This window comes from Micropterus salmoides, unplaced genomic scaffold (genome assembly GCF_014851395.1).
Source record: "Micropterus salmoides isolate LMB-PRFRI ecotype aquatic unplaced genomic scaffold, ASM1485139v1 Ms_hic_scaffold_9, whole genome shotgun sequence".
Classification (NCBI taxonomy): domain Eukaryota; kingdom Metazoa; phylum Chordata; class Actinopteri; order Centrarchiformes; family Centrarchidae; genus Micropterus; species Micropterus salmoides.
The window spans coordinates 20,608,995-20,635,449 of NW_024044681.1; the positions used below are offsets into that span (position 1 = coordinate 20,608,995).

At 40.0% G+C, this 26,455-nt stretch overlaps 2 protein-coding genes across 2 annotated transcripts in view; one reads left to right on the top strand and one right to left on the bottom strand.

The window, feature by feature from the left end:
* The window catches only part of caln2 (calneuron 2), a 30,185-nt gene extending 11,487 nt beyond the window's left edge, over positions 1-18,698 (top strand). Inside the window, exons 3-6 of the mRNA XM_038709605.1 lie at positions 1,316-1,459; positions 3,770-3,882; positions 13,730-13,883; positions 18,286-18,698. Coding sequence (XP_038565533.1) covers positions 1,316-1,459; positions 3,770-3,882; positions 13,730-13,883; positions 18,286-18,413 — 539 coding nt within the window. The 3' untranslated portion in view covers positions 18,414-18,698. The remainder of the gene's footprint in view (positions 1-1,315; positions 1,460-3,769; positions 3,883-13,729; positions 13,884-18,285) is intronic.
* Positions 18,699-22,698: 4,000 nt separating this feature from the next.
* Positions 22,699-26,427, bottom strand: sdf2 (stromal cell-derived factor 2). The gene is made up of 3 exons (XM_038709604.1): positions 26,190-26,427; positions 25,105-25,301; positions 22,699-23,905 (listed from the first exon to the last, which is right to left on the bottom strand). The coding sequence occupies exons 1-3, from the start codon at positions 26,371-26,373 to the stop codon at positions 23,606-23,608; spliced, it is 681 nt and encodes a 226-aa protein (XP_038565532.1). The 5' UTR covers positions 26,374-26,427; the 3' UTR covers positions 22,699-23,605.
* Between the last annotated feature and the right edge of the window lie 28 nt (positions 26,428-26,455).

Genomic DNA, 26,455 nt, shown 5'->3' on the forward strand with positions numbered 1-26,455 from the left:
GGCTTGTTTCTGGTGTGGACAATGGTCCACTAATGTGTTACTGTTAATTATGAACAGATGTTGTTATTAATGAGTTGCATTTATGATTCTAAAGTTGAGGGCAGGCACAATAAGCTTTAGCTTCTGCCTGCACCTGGTCATCTATAGTGTTTATGTTTTGAATGATTTGATTGAATGAATGATCTGTAAATGACCAAACCGAAATAAATGAAATGAAAATATGGAGAAACATTAGCATTTATTTGGAGTTGTGTTTCTTGCCACCTGACACATGCAAGTCCAACATTCATTTTTTTTGCACTGTTTTTGGTCTCTACCAACTATTGAGGAGTATTTGGGTCTTTAGCTGCTAAACGTTCCTCTATTTTCACCAGGTGTCTGCTGTTTGGTGCTGAGCGGGTAGTGTTCAGTGGGTTCTCCTGCAGTGAAGTTGTGGGCTGGAAAACATATAGTTGAATCTCATGCAGAGTCAGGTTTCGCATACAAGCAATCATTTAAGGAGTTAGAGAATAATTGTGGTAATGATTAAAAGAAACCATTGCAGAAGGGATGCAAACAGCAGTCTCCGATCACACAATTGTCACACAATTTGGTAAACCAACCATCCAGCCCAACCGTTTTGACAACCTCACACTATTTTCTGCCTTTGCACCTAAGAGACAACAATCATTATTCACACGACCGCAAGTAACAAACAGTATAGACAGGGAAATGATAATAGACATTACACAGAGACACAAAGATCAAACACATAGAAATTCAAGGAGACTATCTGAAGAAAAAAAAGCCACACATTCCACACACAAATCAAGAAACCAAAATTAGTGGTTGCACTTGTATGGTGAAAATGTAAAGAAACCTCCTGATAACATGACAAATGCTTCAGAGTCAGTCACAGCTTCCCAAATATGAATGAATAAAATAGGCAAGTACACACACACACACACACACAGACAGAGATGAACAGCTGCTGTGAACAGCCCTCCAACCTTTAAGACACGTACAAAACAAGGAGAGGAAAATAAATGAAAAAGTGAGGGAGAGGCGAAAGACACATTCACATCTTACACCACACCTGCCCAGAAACTCAAACTCAGCAAAAAATCAGCAGCCACAAAACGAAGACTTTGAATCACATACATGGATCTACCCCAGTGTTAACAAAACATTGGATAATATACTGTTTACATACATAATATTTATAGAAATACTTAGAATGTAAGAATGAAAACAATTTTTCTACTAAACTACTAAAGAAAGGAGCAAGTCAGACAGACAGTGATGTATGGTGATGTGTTCTGTCTTTGTCATGCAGAGATCCGTGAGGCGTTTCGTGTTTTGGATCGGGATGGGAATGGTTTCATCTCCAAACAAGAGCTGGGCATGGCCATGCGCTCCCTGGGTTACATGCCCAGCGAAGTGGAGCTGGCCATCATCATGCAGAGACTGGACATGGATGGTGAGGCACTACATAAGGACACACACTTGGGTGCATGCACAGAGCATGCATGCTCACAGTGAACCTTTTCATAAAAGGACAAGTGGTTGGATGTTTATTCTGCATGTATACACTGTTTGTTTATAGTTGTGTCTGTATTAAAATATGATGTGTACAAGCTTGAAGAAGAATATTTTCCTTCCAAATAAAGCAAGCCATATGATTATTTCTATGTGTTTAATTTCAATGTGATGTAAATTAAAAACAGTGTTAAATGATGCCAAAAAACACACAACTTAATGCCTTTCGCCCTTTCGCAAAATGGGATTCTGAGTTACAGCTTTCTTAAAAATGTTCCAGCAAAATTGTTTCTAAACTGCCGTGAGAGCAGCAGGTGGTCAATTGTCAAAAACAAATTCCGCTGGAGACAATAAAGAGAGAAGCTGTCGGCTCTTGTTCCTTAAACTTACAGCTCTGCTTGTAAATTCACAGAGGATTGCGATTACTCCTAAGCTGTTCCTGCATCACAAACAAGCTAGTCAATCGTTCAAATGGTTCTTATCTGCCTGCTCTTGATTCCACAGCCCGTGGCAAATATCAAAGGTCAAAGCTAAAAGCTTTTTGCTTTTGCCTCCATAAGTAGTTCACCTGAGAGCAGCGCAGCCATTTGTTCTGGGGAGAGACAGTATCTCTACTCCTGACTTCTATCTTCTCAATGTTGTCGCTAGTAAAGCACTGAAAGTGGACATGGCACAATTAGCTGAAGAATGTCAGTTATTATCTGGTTGTTAGACAACCTGCACAGTCCATCAGATGTCATTAAATCCCTCCTTCCCAAAGCGTAATCCGCTGATCTCTGGCATTATCTTTTTATCCCTCCTTCAGGTTTTAGGCAAAGTAGTCTTAAAATATAAGATTATATTTGTCAATTTAAAGCTGCATTTTTGAGAAACTGCAGTCAGGTTTCAGAACAGTCAACTGATGGTGTTCAATACTAATAGAAGGCTCCATTTAAATATATCCATGCATTATCTATATCCGCTTATCCTTTGCAGGGTTGCGGGAGGCTGAAGCCGATCCCAGCAGTCGTACACCCTGGACAGGCCACCAATTCGTCATAGGGCTGACACATAGAGAGAAACAACCATTCATGATCACATTCACACCTAAGCGCAATTCAGAGCCACCACTGTGGACTGTGTGATGGAGTTGGAGCACCCGGGGATAACCCACACTGACACAAGGAGAACATGCAAACTCCACACAGAAAGGTCCCAAACATGAACTTCTTGCTGTGAGGCAACTTTGCTAACCACTGCTCCACCATGCTGCCCCATTTAAACACAAGTAAACATTATTAAAAACTTAATTATCCCTACATGTTAAAATGTAATCTTACCTGTGGACAAACTCAAATTTCACATTTTCTTACATTTTTGCCTGTTCAGCTGGTCTGTGCACTGACATAAAGACTCTCTGGGAATTCACAGCAATTAATTAAAATGTATTCATTGCAGGAGTACTGTCTCTGTTTTCTCTGTAATTAGTACCAAATTACATAGTTCTTTCTCTGGAACTTCTTGGCAATGATTCAAAAATTACAGACCCAAATAAAAGTGTTATCCTACTACCAATACTAACACAGCAGCACTGAGACTTGTGCTCGTACTAATGCTTCTGATATGCTACTTATTAGATCAAACAATAAATAACACAATAGATAACACTGTAAACTGGTGGTAAAATGAATAATGGCAATAATATTATAATAAGTCTATGCAGTAATTCAGTTTATAAGACATGCTGTCGTGGAGGTTTTCACTGAGTATTAATTCCATGGGACACTGGCTGTTGATTGCTATCTCTAACAACATGCAGCAGTAGAATACATAATGCAAACACTTATGCAAACACAGTTGTGTCCTTTGAATTTAAATTTTTGAATGTTCTCTGAATTGTCACTTCGACGCACAAAACAATCTCACAATCGCTCACACACAGACGCACGCTGGCACGCACTCGCACAGGTGCACACACTTTATTTAAAAGGTGAATTAGTGCTGATGATGCATGGGTGTTTGTCATGGATGAGGGCACATCCATCTGTTGATCTATCTCAGGGCGCTTTTTCTTGTTTCGGCAAGCAAATAAACTTCAGCATAAAATGCATTATTTAGCTCCGATCTGCCAGCCTTCCTGTCTGTGAATCTGATTTTCTATTGTCCTGGTCTGTCTCCTTGCCTTTCTCTCTTTCTGTGTGTGCGTGTGTGTGTGTGTGTGTGTGTGTGTGTGTGTGTGTGTGTGTGTGTGTGTGTGTGTGTGTGCCCGCAGGGGACGGCCAGGTGGATTTTGAGGAGTTCATGACGATACTGGGGCCCAAACTGCTGTCGTCTGACAACAGAGAAGGATTCCTGGGCAACACCATCGACAACATCTTCTGGCAGGTGAATAAGTAACTAAAGCTGGATTCTCACTCACAATCACTCACAATCCTCATCATCTATCAGTTCCCTCCTCTACATCTCCTCTTACTTACTCTGTCTGTGTATTTAAGCAGTCAGAGCAACTCTTACATCCTTAGGCACAGCCCTAGTTTCTGCAGGGACTCTGCTCAGACACACACCTACTTAAGTGCAAAAATACATACACACACACACACACAGACACACACACAAAAAAACCACTCTCAGCCCCCCCACCTGCTTCCTCGGTTCTGACAAAAACAGAGACTTTTTTCTTTCGTCTCAAGGCGCTGAAGCAAAAGAGACCTGCTAAAAATTAGGTGTGTTTCCTTTTGTGAGTATGTGTATGTTTTGGGGTTCGGGTGTGCGTGTGTGTTTTATCATTCACAGCGTTGCAGAAGGGATGTGACACTGTATGGGGGAAGTCTGAGTCTTGTGTGCTTTTAAAATGTCCAAACTAAGGCTCAGTGGTGATTGAGGCTGCAGCTCATCTACATGCTTTTGAACGTGCTTCCTTTGTTTTTGAAAATGGTTCCGGACAGAATATCTGCTCTCAGAGTGTTGTTTTTGCCTCTTAGGTAAGACATGCGACAATAATGAAAAGTGCAGTGCGTTTTGAGTGTGTGTGTTTGAGTGTGAGGACGGCTGGTTGAGCAGGGTGACAGCTCTCAGGAAGCTGTTCCCTGCTTTCCTTGAGTCAAATGAGAGGAGAAACATTTAGAGGGTGACTCACTGAAATGAGGAGGTGTGTGCGTTTCAGGTTGCACACACATACTGGGCCACATTTACATAGACATTCTTTATCCTAGATTTCATTGTGCAGTCACTTCAGAAAACATAATTAAAAAAATAAATATAAATTGAGTGAAATAGAACACTTTTTATAAATGAGACGCATTGCATCTATGAAGGAGGGATGGAGCAAGATGGACTACAGTGCGCCAGCCAGCAAGGCTAAATGAGATGAAAGAATAGAGAGGCGAGCTGGACAATATGTGAGGATGGGGAGGGAGTTGGAGGGTGGTGCGGGGGGATGCCCCACATAAAGATACAGGAATATAAAGAAAAACCACAAAGGAAGAGAGTGGAAGAAAATGAAAGAAGAGGAATGAGAGACTGTGATTCATGAAGGTCGCAGACGGTGTGCGTCTCAGGGGTGATTTAAAATGTTCACCTACCACAAGGAGAGAGTCAGACCAAAAGAAAACAGGAAGAAGGGGACGGGAAAAGTGAGAGATGGAAGAGGAGAGAAGTAGGTGAGGAGAGAGGGAGCGAGCGAGAAATGAAAGCAGAGAGCAAAGAATATAGGAAGACGGAGGAGGAGGAAGAGGAGGAGGGGGATGAAATGGTGGGAGGAAGTGTGTCTCTGAGGACTATGAGAACGGCATTTTGTTTTGTGTGTGTATTTCACAGACCCCAGAGGGAGACAGGAAGAGAGGGAGTCATTGTATACAAAAAAGAAAGATGGAGGAGAAGGAGCACATCATGGTGGGCCATAATGACTCAGTTCAGTATGTTCAGATAATATCCTTGCACAGTGAGATGTATAATGATTGATTTTGTTGGGGAGACTGGAGTTGGCATGTTTTGTGTGTAATTATACTTCCCTCTGAGTGTGCATTTGTGTGTGTGTGTGTATTCAATACATTTCGTGTCTGATTGTATCCTGTTTGTTTGATTCAGAGTACCGTTGAAATATCTGGGGGGGGGAATTCTGTTTTTCTGTTTATTTTCTGCTGTAGCATGGCCTGTGTAAAACCTCAGGGAGATTTAGATATCTGCTTTGAAAAAACTCCTGACTCAAGTTACTACATTTCTGCTGACAGTCAGTAAATTAGATTTGAAAAAAAGAAGCATCCAGCCTTCCATTGCAAATTAAGCCTACAATGCCTAAAGAGGAAAAAAATCTTTTTAGCTAACATCAGTAACAGTGTTTATGGTGTATAAATATGGCTGAGCGAGTGCAGGACAGAGGTCTGCATAATCTTCTATGATTTTACAGAAGCTGAAAGATTTTGTTACTAGTGTTTTTACTTATAATCATTTGGTAGATGCTTTTTGTCTTAAGGGCACAACATGTAGACAGGAGAAATCAGGGATTGAACCAACCTTATGATAAATGCCCACCTTTCTCTACCACTTGAGGTCCTGCCATCGCAAGGGCCACCAAAGCATGTTTAACCCATTTACCCCAAACAAACAGACTTGAAACGTTCAACCAGAAAACGCAGTGAAACACTGCTTTCAGCCTGGTGTTAAGCAGAGCCGATCCTGACCTCCCTGGGGCCCTAGGCAATATTCTGCTATGGGGCCCTCCTACCTGACTTGTGAGCCATGAAAACAATTTGTCATTGCAGCACAGTCACACCTGACACCGCAGTGCTCTCACAGTCTGTCTGTATATTAAAAAGTGGGCAAGTAACTCGGGAATTGTAATGTAATGTGTAATTGTAATTATTACTGTTTTGGATATAGACATACCTTACACTACTAGTTACTGACAAAAGTATATATTACAGAAACACGTTAATGCCCAACATGCGTAATAAGCTTGAATGGTCAGGGCTGGTCTGGACCTCTGCGCACTAAGTCAGTCCTCAGACTGGGGACCAATCTGCTGGGTCATTTAGTGGTTCAGCAACTGTTCCAATAGGGTCTGAGCTGCTCATATCTGATGCTGCCTGTACTTCACCTGGGTCTGTGTGACTTGCTAAAGACGTCTGTACGGGATCTGTGCTAGTACCGGCTGAGGCTGGATGTGGATAAACTGCGCTTGTACTGGCTGACGATCTAGTCTCTACTCTACTGACAAACTTAAATATAGCCCCTATACATAATAGATAACAATACTTAGTTATTAATGTTATCAGCTGCATCAAGGCCTGTCAATCCATTGCTTTCCATCTTGCATATATCCAGAGTTGTAACTAAACCTTGACTTAGAGACTAGATCATTACTGTCTTGCTGTTCCCAAGAGTTTTTTTCTCTTCTCATGGTCAGAAGGATAATCCCTCTTCATCCTCTCTTCAAAATTGCAAACACTGACATTTGCTTTGACACTAGAAGGTGGTGGGGACCTGCTTCCGCTTCATTTGAGGGACCCTACGTAACGTGCATAGTTAGAGTATAAGACAGTCCAGCTCTGGTGTTAAGTTACTAGAAAACAGCTAGCATGGCTCTGTCCAAGTAGTAACAACAGTAACAAATTCGACCATCAAGCACTGTGAAACAATGCCCCTCTGCTCTTTTTTTTTTTAGAGCTCAACTTTTTTTTTTTTTTTTTAAATTATAATAACCGCATGAATTCAGCTTTTATGTCTTTCTGGAAAAGCAACAATAAAGTTAAGTCAAGGACTTATGTGAATATTTGCAAGGAGGGGCTACTCTCCTGCCTGTCTGTGTCTACTCCTCTCTGTCACTCTGTTTAGACACAACTCACAAATACGTGGACACAATTAAATACACAATTAAATAAACACAATAACAAACAGCAGTGATACTGTGTCTTATTCTTATGGTGGGCAGATTTGGATATTTCGTCATGTGGGGGGAAAACAACAGAGGAATTGAAACAGCGGTGTGAACAGCGGGGTGAGGGACTGAGAAATCAAAAGGGTTAGCAAGCACGGGATGCATGTTTCATCATTTATCAGAATCAGATCATTTAATCTATAATCAAATATCAATTATATAGTTTTCTTGCCAGATTCACTTACAGCACACAAAAAAACCAAGAACAGATGCTGAAACTATTGCTGCAGATCGCAAGAGCCGGCTGTATTCCCAGCATGAGAAGTGAGCCTTCCTGGAGCCGGTGCATACAACTGCATAGATTAAAATGAGAGCTGTCTATTGTGAGAAGTGCGAGTAAAAAAGACATGTAGTAGACATGTGGTGGACAGGAATAATTGAAATATCTTTTGCAAAACACCAAGTTGTGGGTTTACAGGAGTTTATGTGCAGGACTATTTCTTGTGCAGGCTGGCCAAACAATAGTCCTGTTTCCACTAGGATTGTCCCCTAAGGATTTACATAGTCGAATCAGAATCGTCAAGTCCTGCCTATTTTTGTGCGCGGCGAATGCAAGCAGAGGGTGGGGGGTGTTAAACTGAGGCTTTTTGAAGACCCTTTTCTCTCTCTCTCTCTCGCCTGTCATTTACCGGTCTTGTGCAGAGTTTTGCGTGCATTTTGTGCTGCCGACAACTGCATGAATGTTCCTCGCGGGTCTATTTCAAGTAGATGACTATTTAAAAATGATAAAATATTCTTTGTGTGGTTTATCAGTGGTGACTCTTCAGCTCCTCCTATACCTACGCGTACACATGCGCACTGACGGCCCAGGTTACAATTTCAAATTTATTCAGGCACTTTAAAAACATTTATTGAAAGTTTTATTCTTTTTACATGTTTATTTACAGCATTTAATGTTGAAATGTATGTTGTAGCCTAATAGGCAGTATATTAACTTATTGGGAGAGAACTGGTCGTTCTATGTAAAATCGGACGTTGAGCACCCCCACATCACCAAAATGGCATGATCCTTGTTTAGCTGCGAAGCTTCGACTGTGAAATTGACAGTCGAATCAGGCTCTGCCCATCGAAGCACCAGAATCTTCAGCTATTTGGGGTCAACCCTAGTTCCAACTCTTTATGCTAAGCTAAGCTAAGCTATTGGTGGTAGTTTCAAACTAAATGGACAAACTAGTCCTCGACCACTTGTAAGTATTTTTGTCAATTACAGCAGAGTGAAAAGAAGGGTGAAGGAAGCAGAATGAAATAGTCAGCCAGTGACAGGCTTATCACTGCCCCTGCATCTGTTGAGACAGTCTGTAGTGTTCATACTCATGAACAGTGATGCCAAATGTAGTGTAATTTTAAAAAAGTGGTGTGTCTCTGTTACATAATAACTGCCATTGGGTGGATGGTTTCATTCAAAGTGCAGTACGCAGGTACCTGTTAATGTTTTAAAATAGGGGAGCAAATTTGTAAAGATACGTAATTGGCAGGGGGAAGTAATTTCAAACTGTTTTTGCCTACATTTCTACACCACTTAAACGGACTTATGGTAACAGTAGAGGAAAATTTCCAAAACATAAAATAATCATAATTTTGCATATGCCCTACTAAATCTTACAGATGATTAATAATGACACATTGTTTGTTCCTCACTTTGTAGAATATAACTGCATGGCTCATAAAATCCCATTTGAGCCAGTTGTCAGTTGTGGTGAATCAGGGTTGGAAGAAAAACATGTTGGACAGGGGGTGCATGCTCTAATAGAGGTTTGGGAAACACTATTCTAGGTTAGTGTGTGTATGTGCGTGCGTGCATGTATATGATGCATTTGAAAAAGTTGGGTAAATTGCTTTTCTGTGTGTTTACCTTCCAATACATCCGAAAAATAAAATCAACAGGGCTTATGCAAATTATAATAATAATAATAATATTATTATTATTATTATTATTATTATTATTATGTAGTATTTTTATCTTCCGTAGGTAGCTTTGCCTGACACTATGTAGAACTGAAGTCCCGGGCAGGATTTCAATAGCGAGAACAGCGTAATGCTTAATGGCATCAACAAAACATCAGCCAATGCACGTGTACAGCTGTCCTTATTTACAACAACAAGAACAACAACACATCTTACATAAAGTTGCTTTAAAAAGAGCCGACTCTTGGATTTGGCTATTTTAAGTCTATAATCGCTGTTTGGAAATATTGTGTTCCTCACCTTTGTAAACAGTCTTCTGAGTGGACTGACAGACAAAGCATGCTGTGGCAAATGATCAGTGACAGGTTATACTGAGCCAACTCACAGGGTGGTTTTAGCAGAAAATAATAAAACAATCATGGTCTGCTTTAAATGATCACCTGATTGCTGCAACTGTATGATGATAGGTTTATTTTTAAAAAGACAAAAAGTGGGGTAGCAAAACCACAACATTGCTCCCTCTAACTGAATAATGGGGATGCATTTGCTCCATTGCTCAGGCGCCTGTGACCATAAGTGCAATTATTAACACTGTTTTCCAAAAAGTGACCAGCACAGGGCCTCTTCGGTTTCAGGACCTTGGCTGTGAAACATGTTGCTTCAGATTGACAAAATCAAAACAAAAATGTTGATATTTCTAGAAAATTGTCCCTCCTTCAATCCTATACAACTGTGACAGATCTAATTCATTTTATTATTCATTTGTGGTTGGCAGTAGCCTCTACTATCTTTGTTAAAAGTAACTCATATAACCTGCACTTTTGTAATATTTTATACTAACATTTGTCCTCCGTGTGTGTGTGTGTGTGTAATTGTGTATACATTTTCCTTTTTGTTAAAGCACTTTGGTACAAACTTCACTTGGACCCAACAGAACTGCTGCTAGACAGAAAACAGGAGGAAAACAGTACAGGGTAAAAGAAACAATGCTTGCAGGTTGTCACTCTGGGAGGCTTTTTAGAGAAGGGTCAGAAGACAAAGCAGGTGAATGACTGACGAAACAAGCTTGTGCTGTTTGAGGGCAGGATTAGATGGGAGGGACAGCGTGTAAGCACCTGTTCTTCTGATTGATGTGTGTCCTGGCTCCATCAGTATGTCATCGGTCACTGCTCCCGATCCCCTGCTGTTTTCCTGTCACACGCACACTCACAGGTATACAAATACACACACATATATTACATATTTGAGTTCATTCAGTGGAAGACGAAATGCTCTGACAGGCAAACTCTTAAGTCTTTGCATCCTCTGTTCATCGCTGTGTGTGTGTGTGTGTGTGTGTGTGTGTATGTGTGTGTTTGTGTGGATGTCGATGTCCTTCAGAGACCGGGCAGAGAGAGAAATCACTCTGTTGGTTGGTAACCGGTAGCGGCACCACTGTGGCATTTCCCCCCTCAGACAGACAGACAGGAACATTGTACATTCTCCGTGCTCCTGCACTGAGCTGTCATGTTGTCTGTCCTGCGGCTGCAGTCCAAAGAGTTGTTCCTCCATTTCCCAGCATCCATTCAAGGCAGACTTTGGCAAGAAGCAGAGCAGAAATCCGGCAGCTCAGGCCCTCCAACTGCTGCTATCACTCCCAGTTTCTCTGCCCTGGAGTGCCACACAAGGTTGCATGAGTCAGAGCAGTTAATCATTGAATGTGCATTTTTGTTTGACCATGGAAATTTGAAGTATTATTACATATAATTTGAGGTGTAGGTAAAACTCATCATAACTGAATGTAGGCTTGTTTTGCAGCTGTGGTTGCAAACATGATGTTCACTGTCGCAAATGGGCCCTAAACAGCATCCGAAAATATTAGTAACTGAGATGAAATTGTCATCCAGTGTTTAAAACTGTACACCAATGACGGCACCAGTCCATCACCCATCACTGCTTACCTCAAATACTCAGATGACACAGCCATTCTTGCCCTGCTCACAGAAAACCACTGTGCTCTGGGCTATCACAACATGGTTGCACACTTTATCCAGTGATTTGAGGATAACCATCTGCACCTCAGTGTCATCAAACCTCACCTCAGAATCCCATTCTCATCAAAAACACAAGTCAAAATGGTTGACAGTTTCCAATACGTCAGAGTGACACTGTACAATCGACTGTACAGTTTCAACCAGCAAACTCATGTCACTTTATGTTGACCCTAATCTCCTCCTATTGTAGTACAGCATTATTCAGCCCATCCTAATGCACTGTTCCACCTGCTTCTATAACATGTAATCCATTACTTATCAGTCCAAACTCACACACAGAACCAACACCGCTGCCAGGATAATTGGTCTCACCACACCAACAGAGCCAAACAATAAGGCCATTACACACATTACAACCTCAGTAGCACAGGATATCACACATCCACTCAATCACCACCTAACTCTACTGCCCTCCAGGCGTAGGTACAGAGCACTGAGGTGCAGAAAGGCTTGCTTTGGGAAAAGCCTCATCCCTGCAGACCTGTATCTCTATGCCTGTATCTCTGTCACTTTTGCTTGTCTGCTACTTAAAAAAGCCTCAGAGTGAAAACAAGTCTTTTCAAAAAGGAAATAAAAGGTTGTTTTAGTTTGATCTAAGTTTGCTTAATTAATTGTGAATAATATTGATCTTTTACCTTAGCTACCAAATAGAGGATATACATGTGTTTGTGTGGATATGTGTGTGAGTGAGAGGGGGAAGAGGTAGTAGACCAGACAGAAACTGAGCAATTTAATGAGTGTATTTGTCTTTGTATGTGTGAAAAAATGTTTCTATTTACTGCAATGTCCCAGGTTTGTTAACAATGTTGTGTGTCGTGTTTTTGTTCTTGTGTGTGTACGTGTATGCCTCCACATACATGTTTCCATTATTACAGTATAAATCACCTGGAAAGGCAACATGGACGTTAGATGGGATACATAAAATGTGTGTTTGCATGTGTCTAAATGTTTGTTATCATGCATGCATATTTGTAGATAATATAAATTAATTATTGCATTGATATCTTGGTTACGGTCCATTGATTGCTTTGTTAGAACACCAATAAATAGAGCTTGGTATAATTTAATTTCTTTGCAATACAAGTGCCAAAACAATACCTGGGTATGGTTTTTCAATATTAAAACATGTTATCTAAAAACATTACACTTGCACTTAAGAACCTAAAAATAATGCATCTGGTTAAAGGAAAGGTTTGACATTTTGGGAAATACAGGAGCCAGTTAGCTTAGCTTAGCATAAAGACTGGAAGCAGCATGGCTCTTTTAAAGGTAAAAAATTGTTTTCCAGCCAGAACGTCAAAAAATCGCTAATGAACTTATCTTGTTTGGGGTTTTTTGATACGTACAAAAACCACGTAATTTAAAAAAAATATGAAAACTGCAAATCTGACATGGCATTTAATGTCAGGTTTCAGCAATTGATGGTCACATTTTGGTTGATACCAATGATAAGTCCTACTAGTACAATTTCTAACTTCTGATTAGTTGGTAAATAATATGTCTCTGTTGGTTAAGCATGAATTTTTGTTGTTTATAGCATTTAGCAAGTATGAAAATAAAGCATGAGCAGTATTATCGTTCCCTCGTTGAAATGAGCATCTCCTCTTCACCATCCCAACTCTTTTATGTCGTAATCACCATTGTCTGCCAGTTCTGTTTTCTCCATCTGTGTCTCCCACTACTTCCTTCGTCTCAGTTTTCTCTGACCTTGCCATTCTTTTATTATTTTCCCCTTATTTTCTTCCTCTTTGCCTTGCCTGTCTCAGTATGTCCATCTGTTGTGCTAAACCAAGCGACTGATTGTATTTGAGGCTGTCAGTGAGGTAAATAATCCAGACATAGATGCTAGTGGGTTTGAGGATGGCGTGTGCATGTGTGTCCATGGATTGTAGGGGGGATCTGCGGGGGGGGGGGGGGGGGGGGGGGGGGGGGGGGAAGGACGTGATGTTTTGGAAGGGCAGACAGAGAACAGGACAGATCAAAGTTATGGTTCAGACGTCAAGTCAGTGATTGGTCAGATTGGTCATAAATCATATTAAACACAAACATGCACACACAACTAAGAATTTCCATTGTACACATCAATGCACACATTCAGGTTTGTATACTGATTCAGGCACCAAAAAATAGCACGTGGGATCCACAGGCAAACGTGTTGCCAAATTATAACTGACACCTTTCCTACTTATGTAATGTACCTGAACATTACACATTTAGCTAATAAAACACACATTCATACATGCCATTCTTGCAGCTTGTACATTTCATGTCTCATTCTTATCTTCTGTATTTATCTGCCCTCATAAAGCCAGTTTGTGGATGATTGTGTCTCTGCATTGATCACCGTGTGCCCCTGCAGTTTGACATGCAGCAGCTGTCTCTGGATGAGCTGAAGCAGGTGCTGTTCCACGCCTTCCGGGACCACCTGACAATGAAGGACATAGAGAACATCATCATCACAGAGGAAGAGAGCCTCAACGAAACCTCAGGGAACTGCCCTGAGTATGAGGGAGGTGAGGAAGCTGTTCTTTGCTGGTATAAATATCTGTGCTTATAAAAAGTAATCTTGTACTGTAATTCAGACGATATTTTATGCAGCAATTTGACATTGAGCTAAGCAAATGTATGTAAATGTACTACAAAACCATTATCCCAACATTAATCCATATAAGAACTGTATGCTTAATCAAACTGTCTGACATTTGACAGAAAGATGAGAAGATTGATTCCACTCTCATATCTCTGCACTAGTGTAGAGCAAGAGCCATGAGGCAGTTAGCTTAGCTTAGAATAAAGAGTAGGAGCAGGGCTAAACTAGTCTGTTTCCAGATCTTCTACCCACATCTCTAATTTGTTCAGCATTTCAAATATGTCTGTTATGCTGTTACATTCTTTGATTTCTGCTGTTAGGGACATCATATTAACACATAGCTAGCTTGCTACTGTAAAGCTACATCCATAAAAAATAGTGAAAGCAAAAGTAACTGTACAGGTTGTTCTAAATAAACATATTTAAAAAACACATTTTCAATTAAAAGACGTTGTGACACTACTGTAAAACTACAAATTGCCGTTTTTACATTTTGTGTTTGTGTAGGGATTAAACAAACATGATGCAGTGATGAGTGTTGGAAGAGCCAAGCAAGCGCTTTTGGCCTGCTTCCAGTCTTTTTGCTAAGCTAAGCTAATTGCCTCCTGGCTCTAGCTCCATACTACAGGATACAAATTTGAGAGTAGTAGTACTGATCCTCTCATCTAACTCTTGGCAAGAAAGCAAATTAGCATATTTTCCAAAATATAAAACTACTCCTTTAAAGGGGCTATATGTAAGTTTTTGATTTTAATAAATCAAATTGTCATGGCCTTATTGTCAATGGGCTCAAAACTCACTTAGAAATGAAGCACATGCCTGTTTTCTCCGTTGCTTGCATCCGCCACTATTCTGCTTAATGTGAGGTCTCTGGGTCACATTCAGCCCTGTGTGCGCTCCCGAGCCTCTCTCGTACTACAGCGACAACACGGCAGCTAACGACATGCAGTCCACTAACACCATAAAACAACCGGCTCACAGCAAAACACAGGCTCCACAAGGATACAAAACAACAATAAAGGTTCATGTGCTGAAGCCCATCAGACCAAACAGGTTCAGATGATGTCGAGTAAGAACAAAGTGAGCATTAGTAAAGCTGGAGAAACACACAGAAAGTCATGTTAGCTCGCCGAGCTAACACCGAGCAGTTGCTAACATTATCTAGTGCAAAGTTATATCGCTTTCCACATTACTTCACCAACGCGACCCATGTTACTATCCTGTGTACCACTGTTGATTTAGCCTGCAAGAAATGATGTAACGGCAAAAAGCAAATATGGAGCGATTTGTTTACTAATGTTAGCCTATAGTGATGCAGCCAGGAGCAGCCAGCTAACGCTACATTAGCTCGGACCCGCCGCTGTTTGCTTCGTAACGTTCAATTTAGATTTATTGCCTTTTACCAATACTCAGGTACACAGCTTCTCCACCTCTCAGTCGCTATTACTAACGTGACCCACATAATATACAACCCAGAGGAAAAGCCATCCACTGACACAACAGTAAAGTTACTTACTGCGGTCTAGCTGTTATAAACTGTGATACAATCTCGTTAAAATATTCAGTCCAGCTCACTACCCGTTTCGTTATAATCTAATACATTTAGCAGTGCTGACATTGCAAGCCTCCGGTGAAAGATACACAGATAGTAAAGATAGCTACTGAAAGCAGCAGGCGAGCTAACAATGTAGCACGTCAGCTAAATGCAGTAAATGTACCGTGATCATGTAACAAGCATGGCTTAGTTCAACCTGCAGCTGATAAAACTATTGCTGTAACGTGGCAGTAGGGGTTTCCTGAGTTTCCAGCATGTTGTGTGAAGCAGTCTCCCTGTCTGTCTATAGCCGCTGTCACTCTGCCGATATGTGGCTGGCTGCGCTGAATGAAGTAACGTTACGGCGCCGGTGTTGATCTGCCTCTGAGACGGGAAAGTTGAAGTACCAGAGCCTGAACATGTCTGTAGAAAAGCCACAGCCTGCATGCTGGTGTTTCTGCGTTTATTATGGTATAACACATGGTTGTGTTTGGGTTCTGCTCGCTCATGAGTCGAAGCGAGCACGCGTACGAGCACACGCCTGGTTGCAATCTTAAAACCACACCGCTAGTGGCCATTAAAAACTACATAATGCCCCTTTAAGGCTAAATTGTTGATGAACAGACAAATTCACTGTTTACACAAAGTGTTGAGGATACTTTCTAAGTCTTGGTTGGCAAATTTCAAGGTAAAATCCTTATTTTTAATGAGCTGCTGTACCAACATGAATCTGTATCATCATCTGTACAGTGGTGACCTTGAGATAGGGTCAAGAATGCTATTCACAGAAACAGATGTAATATTTAAATTATAAAATTTATTAATCTCGAGGTCATGCCTTTCTTTGTGTTTCAAAGCCAGAAATTAGAGGGCTGATGGGTTGCTAATGTCTGAGTGCCCAAGTGAATCACTAAAGGTTTCTCTCTTGAGACATAAAACCAAGTGATGTTGCTTTAGGGAGAAGAGGGAACCAAAAACCTTAATCTGACCCTGTGTTAGTTATGGTACAGATCTAGAAATTGCCCATCTGCAGTGAAACATCCACAAGTCAGACTAGGACAAAGGTAAAGAGAGATCAAACATACTAGAGAACTAGGAAAGTCTTAATGAATCCATTGGGTACTGGCCCACAGTTTCGGGAAGACCTAAAAAGAGACAGCCGGCAGGAATTGGAGAAACTTAGCAGAGAAGGGACAGTGAAGGAGGAGATAAGAGGCTAAAGAAGGGATCAGGGAACTGCTGGCTTGGCACTCTCTTTCACAAAGTTTCTGGTGTTGAGGGAAGGGCGTGACATGGAGTTAGGGAGAGGAATAAGAACAGTAGAAAGAGAAGTAGGCAGGGGGTAGAATAAAGAAGCGATGAAAAGGTATAGCCTCTCTTGTAAAGAACAACTGCATGTCTCCCCACATTTAACCCTTTTCCTACATCCTCAACTTCCCTCTCTCTTGCGTGCTTCCTTACCATCTCCTTCCTGTCTGGTGGGACTTCAATGCCTTTCACAGTCCCTCTTAGATCCACAACTCAACGCTCTGACTTGATTTATTGATGCGGTGTGTGATTCTTACAAACTGAGACAAGGGGGCTGACAGAAAGGGAACTTTTAGTTGTTGTTCTTGCTGCAAGGCCTGTTGGAGGACACATCTGTGTCTACTCTTCCTCACTCAAACTCCAGACATAATGTATTTGCCCACACAGACAGGTAGCAGAACAAAAGTTCCAACTCACTCCTATTGTCTTGTTTTTTGCTGCAGCATAGAGTATTCAAACTGTTTGTGCCTGTGTATCATCATTTTTTTCATTGGAGACACTTCCACTGATGATCTGTTAGCTGCTATTTCATCCATATTTGTTTTGGGTCAAAGAAAATGAGCACCTTGACAGGTGAAAATTAATTCACTACATGAATGTACAAGGCACAGCAGAAGACACTTTGAGGATTATCAACATGTCTGCAAATTCATCTTCAAGTTTTAATTCTAAAAGTTTTTCATGTTAGCATGAGTTCTGATGTTCTTGATCTTGGGAACAAAATGTGTGACAAAACAAGTCTCTACTCAAAGGTCAATTTACCACCCTTTTTTGAGCTTTTGACTGCATGTCTCAGTCTTCACTCTGCCAATGGAAGTGACTTAGGTATCATCACGTGAGTTTCGGTTATGTGACAGGTGGTCGTATTATGACTGTTAAGGGCAGTCTTTGAAGCAAATGTTAATGGCCTCCTTGATCTTTCTCCAGCTGTCCACTGACTCCTTTTTGATGGCATACTTACCTGGAATCCCAGTATGACCAAGTGGTTTTGTAATTTATGTACAGAATTGTATTGTTTATAGAATACATGCTTTTATTTGATTACTTAAAGCTACAGTTCATTTTGTTTTCTTGTTGAAGATTGATACAAATGTTATGTCTACGCATTATGCAATATGAAGCAGGTGCCAGCAGAGGCTTGACGTAGCTTAGCACTGTAAATGGGAAAACAGTTAGCCAGGCTCTGTCCCAAGAATCTGTCAATCAAATCTGCCTATCAGCACCTTTAAAGCTCAATATCTGTCAGGTTTGGGACCCAGAAGCAGACACTTGAACCAGCAGCAACTGATTTATTAAAAACAGACTACTTCAAAATAAAACAGGAACTAACCCAACAAAACCCCAAAAAACACTTATGAACACGTTATATCTCATTTGTTTAAGCCATACAAAAACCGAAGAGTTAAAACTACTATTTATGCTTTTATAGGAGAACTATACTCTTGTCTCTTATTTCTTTTCTTTTCTCTTTCACTTCTCTCAGTCCATCCCAAGAAGAAGAATCGGCAGACATGTGTCAGGAAAAGCCTGATCTGCGCCTTTGCTATGGCTTTCATTATCAGTGTCATGCTTATCGCAGCCAATCAGATGCTGCGGAATGGCATGGAGTAACCAATTGCACTGTGAGCATGGGGAGTGGACAGAACAGCCATGACCTCACATCTTGTCTTTGCAGCCAAAGCTGGACCAGCCACAACCCAAGCACTTCTCTAAACAATCAGTTGAGTCTTTTTAAGTTGAATAACTTTCCCTATAGAAGCAGACAATTTGAGTAAAATTATATATTTGTTTTGCGTTGACGATGTCACCCAAGTAGAGTTACTGGACTTATATAGAATGTGAAATGGAAAGAAATCATGTTTTTATATAAATTGTGAGAATAAATAGTGAGTTTTATTTTGCTGTTTTCATGACCAAGACCACCCTTTAACTTGATTTTCTAATTACTGAAAAATGCTGATCAGGTGCTTTGAGCCATTCCTAATTTCTAAAACAAACAATGGTTATTATGGACAACTGCATATTTACCCTAGAGAAGTTGCATTGAATGGGAACAGAGTGAATGTTGGACACAGTATTTAAATGTATAAATTCCTCACATCTCATATGTTCGTGTATAAACCCCACACTTTTTGTGAAACATCAACATCCTCGGCCCAGTCTGCTAATCTTGGCGCACGTGAAGTCTTTCTGTGTGTCTGCAAGGAGCACAACTCAATACTCAGTGAGGGACCACTTATGAATCATCATTGTCCCACTATCCCTTCTCTTTAATCTTAATACTGATTGATTGATTTATTGATCATTTCACATTTGTGTGGATATGTGAAAGACGGTGTTGTCCGCATACATGATGTAAGCTCAGAGAGAAGTGTAAACTACATGAAGGTAAAAAAGAAGAAACATCAAATCAAAGAGCTATGTTTTTGGTTAATAATAGGGCCTGGCTGATATAAATTATGATATTTTAGTTGTGTGTTACAAGATTGAAAATGTGTCACCTCAGCATCTCATTGTAATACTGCCCAACTGTGGTACATATAAACCACACAAAAGCATGCCAGTATATACACTGCCATACCAAACATTACTCTAACACCAGTTTACCATTGATTTCACTGTATATATAGTACTACTTATCTTGTGTAATGTATTATGCTCAACAGCGGAATGTATGAAGGGTAGAAACTAGTGAGATAAATCAGGGATATACAGTAGAGCTGTGATATACTGTTGGTCTAGCTGTGTTCTTGGATAAGGTTGCATTCTAGTGGTTAAAATGAGAACTGCAGCTAAATGCTTAAACAACCATGTTTACAAGGTGAAGAACAACACCACTGAATTTGAGCTTTGATATATGTCATGTTGGTGTCACAAGGTCAGTTTGGTTTGGTTTTTTAAGATTTTTTTTTTCTCCACAACCAAAATTGTGTTGTCACATCAGTGTACAGCTCAGGATTGGATGAGATACTGAAGGTGATTGCTGCAGCACCTGTGATAGTTTTAGGGGTCAAAGCTATGTTTTATGGTTCAGATCTGATAGCACTACAATTTTATAAAGCTGACTGAGATGAAAAAGTTTGAGGAAGACCTTGTAGGAGTTTACAATCATGCTCCTCTTCTTTTATAATGGAGCCGCCCTAGGTTGAACATCCCAATGACACCACAGATTAAATTTGAGGATAAAAATGGTTTTGGTTTTTGGGTGTTTTTTTATGTGGGTGTGGGGCTGGGCGATAAAGAGATATCACTGTTTACCTATGTTATTGTATTAGTATTGCATTATATGTTCATATTCTGTCATTGGTTTACTAAAATGCTGTTTGCAAGCTAATTGTCATTCAAAACTGAGATTACATTTACATTTAAAGAGTCAGTGGTTTGTTACAGTGAACATACTTATTTTATATGTGAAAATTCTGTGATATTATTAGATATCATAAAAATATTTGAATTAACATTGTGACAAATATTTCAACTACATCGTCCAGCCCTATGGAGATGCGATCTTTGAAATACACTTGTTGGTGTTCATTACTACAGATTACAACATTGTATGCCAAAACAGCAACAAAGTGCATGGTGCTGCCCTTGGACATTATTAGATTGGAGGCTGGTTCATTCCCATTAATATCTTAAAAGTGATTATTTGTTCTCTTGCCTTTTGTCAGGGTGGATGAAAACAAAACTAGATATTTCAATCAAAGCAATGTGCAGCCATGTGAGTTTATATGCTGTCCAGTTTAGACGAAATATAAAGGGGAGAGGGCTTTCTTTTAAAATAAAATGAAAAAATAGCTTTGTACGATCAAGTATCACGGAAAAATGTATTATACTGTAAATCAGTATGCATGTTGTTGTTTCGATTTTCATGTCTTTAAAAGACAGGGAAATCCATTTAATCTTTCTTTGTGGTGGCACAGCCTTGGTTTAAATGTAGGTATGTATCTCCTACTGTCACATATTTGACTTTCCAGTTTATACTGTAATAGCCATTTTTCTAGTTTCTACCAGCTATTAATCAAATCAGAGTGCAGGAGAGGGCATTTTCATAAATATGCAAATACAAGGTCACATCGTCATCAACATCATCATCATCATCATCATCATCATCAACATCAACATCATCATCATCATCTCTGTTTCACACCATCTTTGGAAGAGTCTGTAGGCCTCACTGTGGATGGGTAAAATTAACACTGAATACAATATATTGTGTGTTTTAGTCACATTAGGTTTTTATTGAATGTTTTCACTGCCTCAGAGTCTCGTATAAACTGCTGTATAATGTATGCTACACTTATCCTCATAAGTCCGTCTTTATTATTCTCAGCACATTGACATTTGACCAATGGACCATGTTTTCACCTTTGTCTATTAGCGTCATGGTCCCTTTGAAACCAGCATAGACCACTTTATCTTAACAATTCTCTAATAATTGTGCCATTCAAACCTCCTTGCATGTCTATGTAAGGGAAACTCTTTCGAAAGACCTTTTATCAACACTTTTGAAGTTTACATTATTATACTGTACATCTGTAACAGGATGGAGTCAGTTCATGATTTTCATGTTTTTTGAAAGTTGCTTTTGAGATTTGTTTTTACCAAAACATGTTTTTACCTTGTAGATTGTATAGAGATAAAACTTTAAACACAGATATGTAATACAACCTTGGCATGCTGCTTAGAAAAGGAGAAAGAAAACAGCAATAGTCACCAACTGAATGGATATTTAAAAATGCAAATAACAATAACAATCTGTTTAATCTAAAAAAAAATATATCCATATATGTTTATGCAATAAAACCTTGTTTTGATACAAATATAAGGCATCTGTGTTTACTTGTGTAAATGTTTGTGCCTTGAGTATCTGATAAAAAATAATAATAATTCAGATAAAATATTTGGCTCAAGACCAACAACATGTACAATACAATAATGACAAAACATAAAAAGGTAAATCATTCTACAATACGGGGAATAGATTAAACATGACTATTGCCTCACAATAAGCTATAAATATTTTCACAGTTAATAATTGTAACACTCAGTATAAAGTAGGCTTGTTGCTGTACTTGTCACTTGTTATCATTGTTGCATTGTCATTTTAAATACCAACTCTAAAAATACAATGACAACACAACATGGCGTGGTTTTCACTGAGTGCCCCTCGTTGCTGTTTCCCCATGCAGGTACCAAAGGGTCGATAAAGAAGCTGTGAGTCAGAAGGGCAGCCTCAAGTGCAGAAACCTCACTGCTCTAACTGCTTTGAGTGGACTAACCTTGGCAGGTGTGACAGACATGCACACAAAGGTTAACCTTCTATCACTGAGATCTGCACTTTAGAAACTCTTTTTAGCTTGACGCAGTGCGTGATGGCCGGAGGTGAATTTACACGTTCGGCAACGTTGTCAGAAAGAGTTTTCTGTGGAGTAGGGTTGGCATCAGCACTCACTCTAAATCATGATAATTAGAGAACATAGGTCAAACACAAGTAAGACCAGCCTCACAGCAGATTCACCCAAACCCCATTAACTGCCAGATAATGAACCAAAACATGCCATTATGTGGACAAACAAGGCATGAAACTTGGTGTAATGGTCCAGACAGACATTAATACTTTTTACTTCTATCTTTGTGGGTGAAATAAGGGGTTGGACTTTATAAGGTGACTGCAACGTGCTCAACTACTGAATGAATGATTAAATAAAGGGACATTATCTCATTAATTAATAAATTGTGAATGCAGCATCAGGAGAATCATTGATGTCATTGGTGATTCACTTAGGAAAGACCAGCTGTGAAGAGTTTCAGCTCATATCAATATCATCTCAACTGTCGCGGAAACCAAATGAAAAAATAGAAAATCCAACAAAGAAGTCACACTGATACTGGAATGCATAAAAAAATCCATTTAATATGAGGTATTCACTGCATGTTTGTCGTTCTTATGAACCTCTGGAACAAAGCGTTGATCTAACACATATGCATGCACAGACAGCAAGACAGCAAAACACTATACTTCCTCCTAATAAACAGCATCCAGTACAATGAGATACATTAAAAATGAAAAAACACCTCCACAGACAAAACTGCTTATTCTCTCATGTCAGTTAGCGTCCGACACTTTATATGCAACACTGAATCTGGCTTGAAGGGGGACAGGGGGAGTCATTTACCATAGTAACACTGTTTACCCACTGTTTGAGTAGAATATGGCTTACAAAAATATGAAAACATAATAAAATCATTATGTTTCCAAACCTTTAAAAGGATCCACAATGTAAACACCTACTTCTTCTTAAAAACGGAGAAAGGCACAAGTGTAACACTATTTTTTTAGTCCTCACTTCATCTGCAAAATCAGCACTGTGTTCTGAGAGGAACCCCTTTTCTTGGATGTAAAATGTCACAAACTGTAATAAAGATTAGCCTTTTACTGTAAAGCAGCATTTAATACCTAATGTAACAATACTTCTTGTACCTGTTGAGACCATCAAGTATTCAAATAGTGTTAGCTGTCAGAGTGTGGCTGCTGGATCTTTGAGAATTCAAGTAGTGTTTCCTAAAACACAATGATTGTGACAGAGGTTGGTATGGATCGATAAGATGAAGTCATTGTACTCTGATCGATGACAGACTTCTCAAAAGATGACTGTCAAAAGTTAATGAGATAGCAAAATGAGACAAGACGGGAGGGGAAGAAGCTGCTGGTACAGATGTAACTGGGGCCAGAGGTAGGTATATGGTGGTAGACAGAGAGGAAAACTTGAAGCGACCGAAGCGGAGAAGAAAAGTCAAGTTCAGAACTCTGTGTGTGGGTGACTGTAGTCTCGGCTGCCAACTGGACTCTCACTGGGCTTCATAAAGATGCCCTCCATGGCCCTCCACAGGCTGTGCTGGCTGGGGCTCATCATGGCGTGAACTTCCCTCTGACCATGGATCGGCCGTCCATACTGCTCCCCTGTCACTGACAGCAGCGCGTCAGTGGACTTGTGACGGAAGCGTACAGCCTCCTCGCGCTTCCATACAGATCCCCCACACTGAACTGTCCACTCGTCTAGGTGGTCTCCTTCCCCTTCGTCGCCAAACGCACTCACCTCCTGTGGACAAGGTAGAAAGAGAATAGAAGACAAGGAACAGAGGAAAGGATGAGGTAACATGCTTTAGTGAAAGGTTAACTTTCCAGACATAAATAACAGCTACGTTTGTTTTTTAATCTTCTACCTTGCTTCTGTCTGGCCACTAAACTAAAGCCTGCCTTGGACTTAAATTGTTGTAAAATAGGAAGAACTTTCACAGACTGGATTATTTACCAAGCTAGATATCCCAACAGTAAACATTAAGACAAGAAATGTTTAGTTTTGTCAAACAATCTCTGAGTTCTGTTTCTTCTATAAAATTTACATAGACTCTTTTGTCTCCAGTGATTGTTGTGCTGAAAGATGATATTGATACTATTGTATCAGGCTTCTTGAGTGAATGAGGGAGGCCAGACTGGCTACCGTGGATATTACGGTCTTGTGAGTTATGTACATAAAATCTTCTATTGTGGTATATGTGATTTTATATTGCCATAGTGAAACAAAAACACAATTTTGGTAAATGTTCTGGAAAATGGGTTGCGAAACTGCTTTAAATTTTATAAGACAGGAAATGTCTATTTTTGGCTTGTCCACTGGACTTTATACCCACCTGTCAAGGAACTTCATCACATTGATGCAACTATCCTGTAAATCAAAAAGTGCCATAAAACAGACCTGTGCATTGATTTACAACTTTGCCTGCAATCATCTAATACACCCAGAGAATATAAAAATGTCTGACAGTTTCTGTCATCTTGCGGTACACATCTTCCAGCCCTTTAACACTTTGGTTAGACAGTGTTTTCACACTGTCTCAAGATTTTTTTCTGGCCTGAGGCTGTTTTTTCTTACAGAGTTTGGTAAGTTTCCTGAAGTGCAAAAGCTGCTGTCAACTCAGGTACACCTCAAAATGTTGGTCTAGGTATCACTAAATGCGCAAGGCAGCCTCTTAGTATTTTAAATCTCTGACTACATGTTAGTAATGTTACTTGCAATTCATCTCTCAGTGGCTTTAACTTGGCAGGAGAGTAGTGAATTATTGTATTATTATTATTATTATTATTATTTCAAAACATTCTCTAAATCAGCTTTTTTGAATCAAGCTGGGAATCACTTTTGACAATAACATCCTCTCCTGATCTCTGCAGGGAGGATAATTCTTCACATAACACCAAAATCTTTCCTCTTCCCACATGTACTTCACACACACCACCCACCTGATTAGAGGACAGTGGGGAGGTGAAGTAGTGGCTGTGAAGGTTACGGCCTGTGTTGACATGGGTGAGGCGGATCGTCTGCCCGCACTTGACCGGGGTACCCCGATGGCACAAGGCGTCACTTGCCCCTCGAACACTCCAGTAGCTGTTACTATCTTCCACTGCAGTCACCCCTGTTACAGACTGCTGCCCGCTCCCTGTCTCACACACATTGACACAGACAGTGAGCAGAAAACGTGGGAAGAGTGAACAACCAAACTTGGATTTTGGCTATAAAAAGACAATTTTATTGATTAAAGCTGTTTAAGGCTGTCAGCCAGTTCTCTTCTTTTGATCACTCAATCTGTTCATCTGTTCAATCTGTTACCACAGCAAATTCCTCGTGTGTGTAAAACACTACTTGGCAATAAAGCTCCTTCTGATTCTGATTCATGGTATCAAGGTCTGTGAAAACACTTACAATGTTGCATTAATGTTTGTTGGGTTTGACTTTGAACCCAACCGCTCATGTTGGCAAACCAACAGCTCAGCTTAACTTTAAAGGCTAGAGCCATACAACTACAACTCTGTGTGGTACAACATATTTCTAACAACAGAGCACATGATTATCTCAAAAGACCACCTTTCCAGAGCAGGTTTAAAGTAAATTAAACCAGAAACGTTTAGTGAACGCTGTGGTGGACAGTGAATATATTTGCAGAAAGGATTCATGTTTGACATTTCTCTGTGAATGACTAACGTTAGGCTGATTCAAAGAGAAGGGGGTGGGCTTTTCTAGGACAAATCCAAATGTTTTCATATACTGTCATCACTTGAGTCAATATTTGCTTTGTTAATATCACCTAAAAAGAGATCACATGTCCCCAATCTTTTGTTTAATTATACACATAATGGAATCAACATGAATCATGTCAGACTGATACTGTTAACGTTTATAAAGATATGTATTTTCTCATTTTCATCAAACAATATTAAAGCATTTAATCACAGATGTGATTAATGGTAGTTTAAGTCAATGTTAGTAAAAATAACACTATGTAACTGTTTAGTAATGCTTAATAATCCTGAAATGAGAGGAAACTCACCGGATCCGTAGCGTACGTCGTGCGAGTGTAGTCTCACATTGTGCTTAATATTTATCAGTTTAATGGCCGATCCGCATGTCACATAACTCAGTTCCGTACCGAGGGACAGCCCAAATATGCAGGATAACAAAAATAAAAGCGTTGGTAGGGCGTGTGAAAGATCAGCACAGTTTAAGTTACCCATTCCTACTAAAGCCCGAGAAGCCCCTGATGCCTCTCAGTGATTTGTATAATTTTTCGCTACGTCATTAAAACGGTACAGTCCA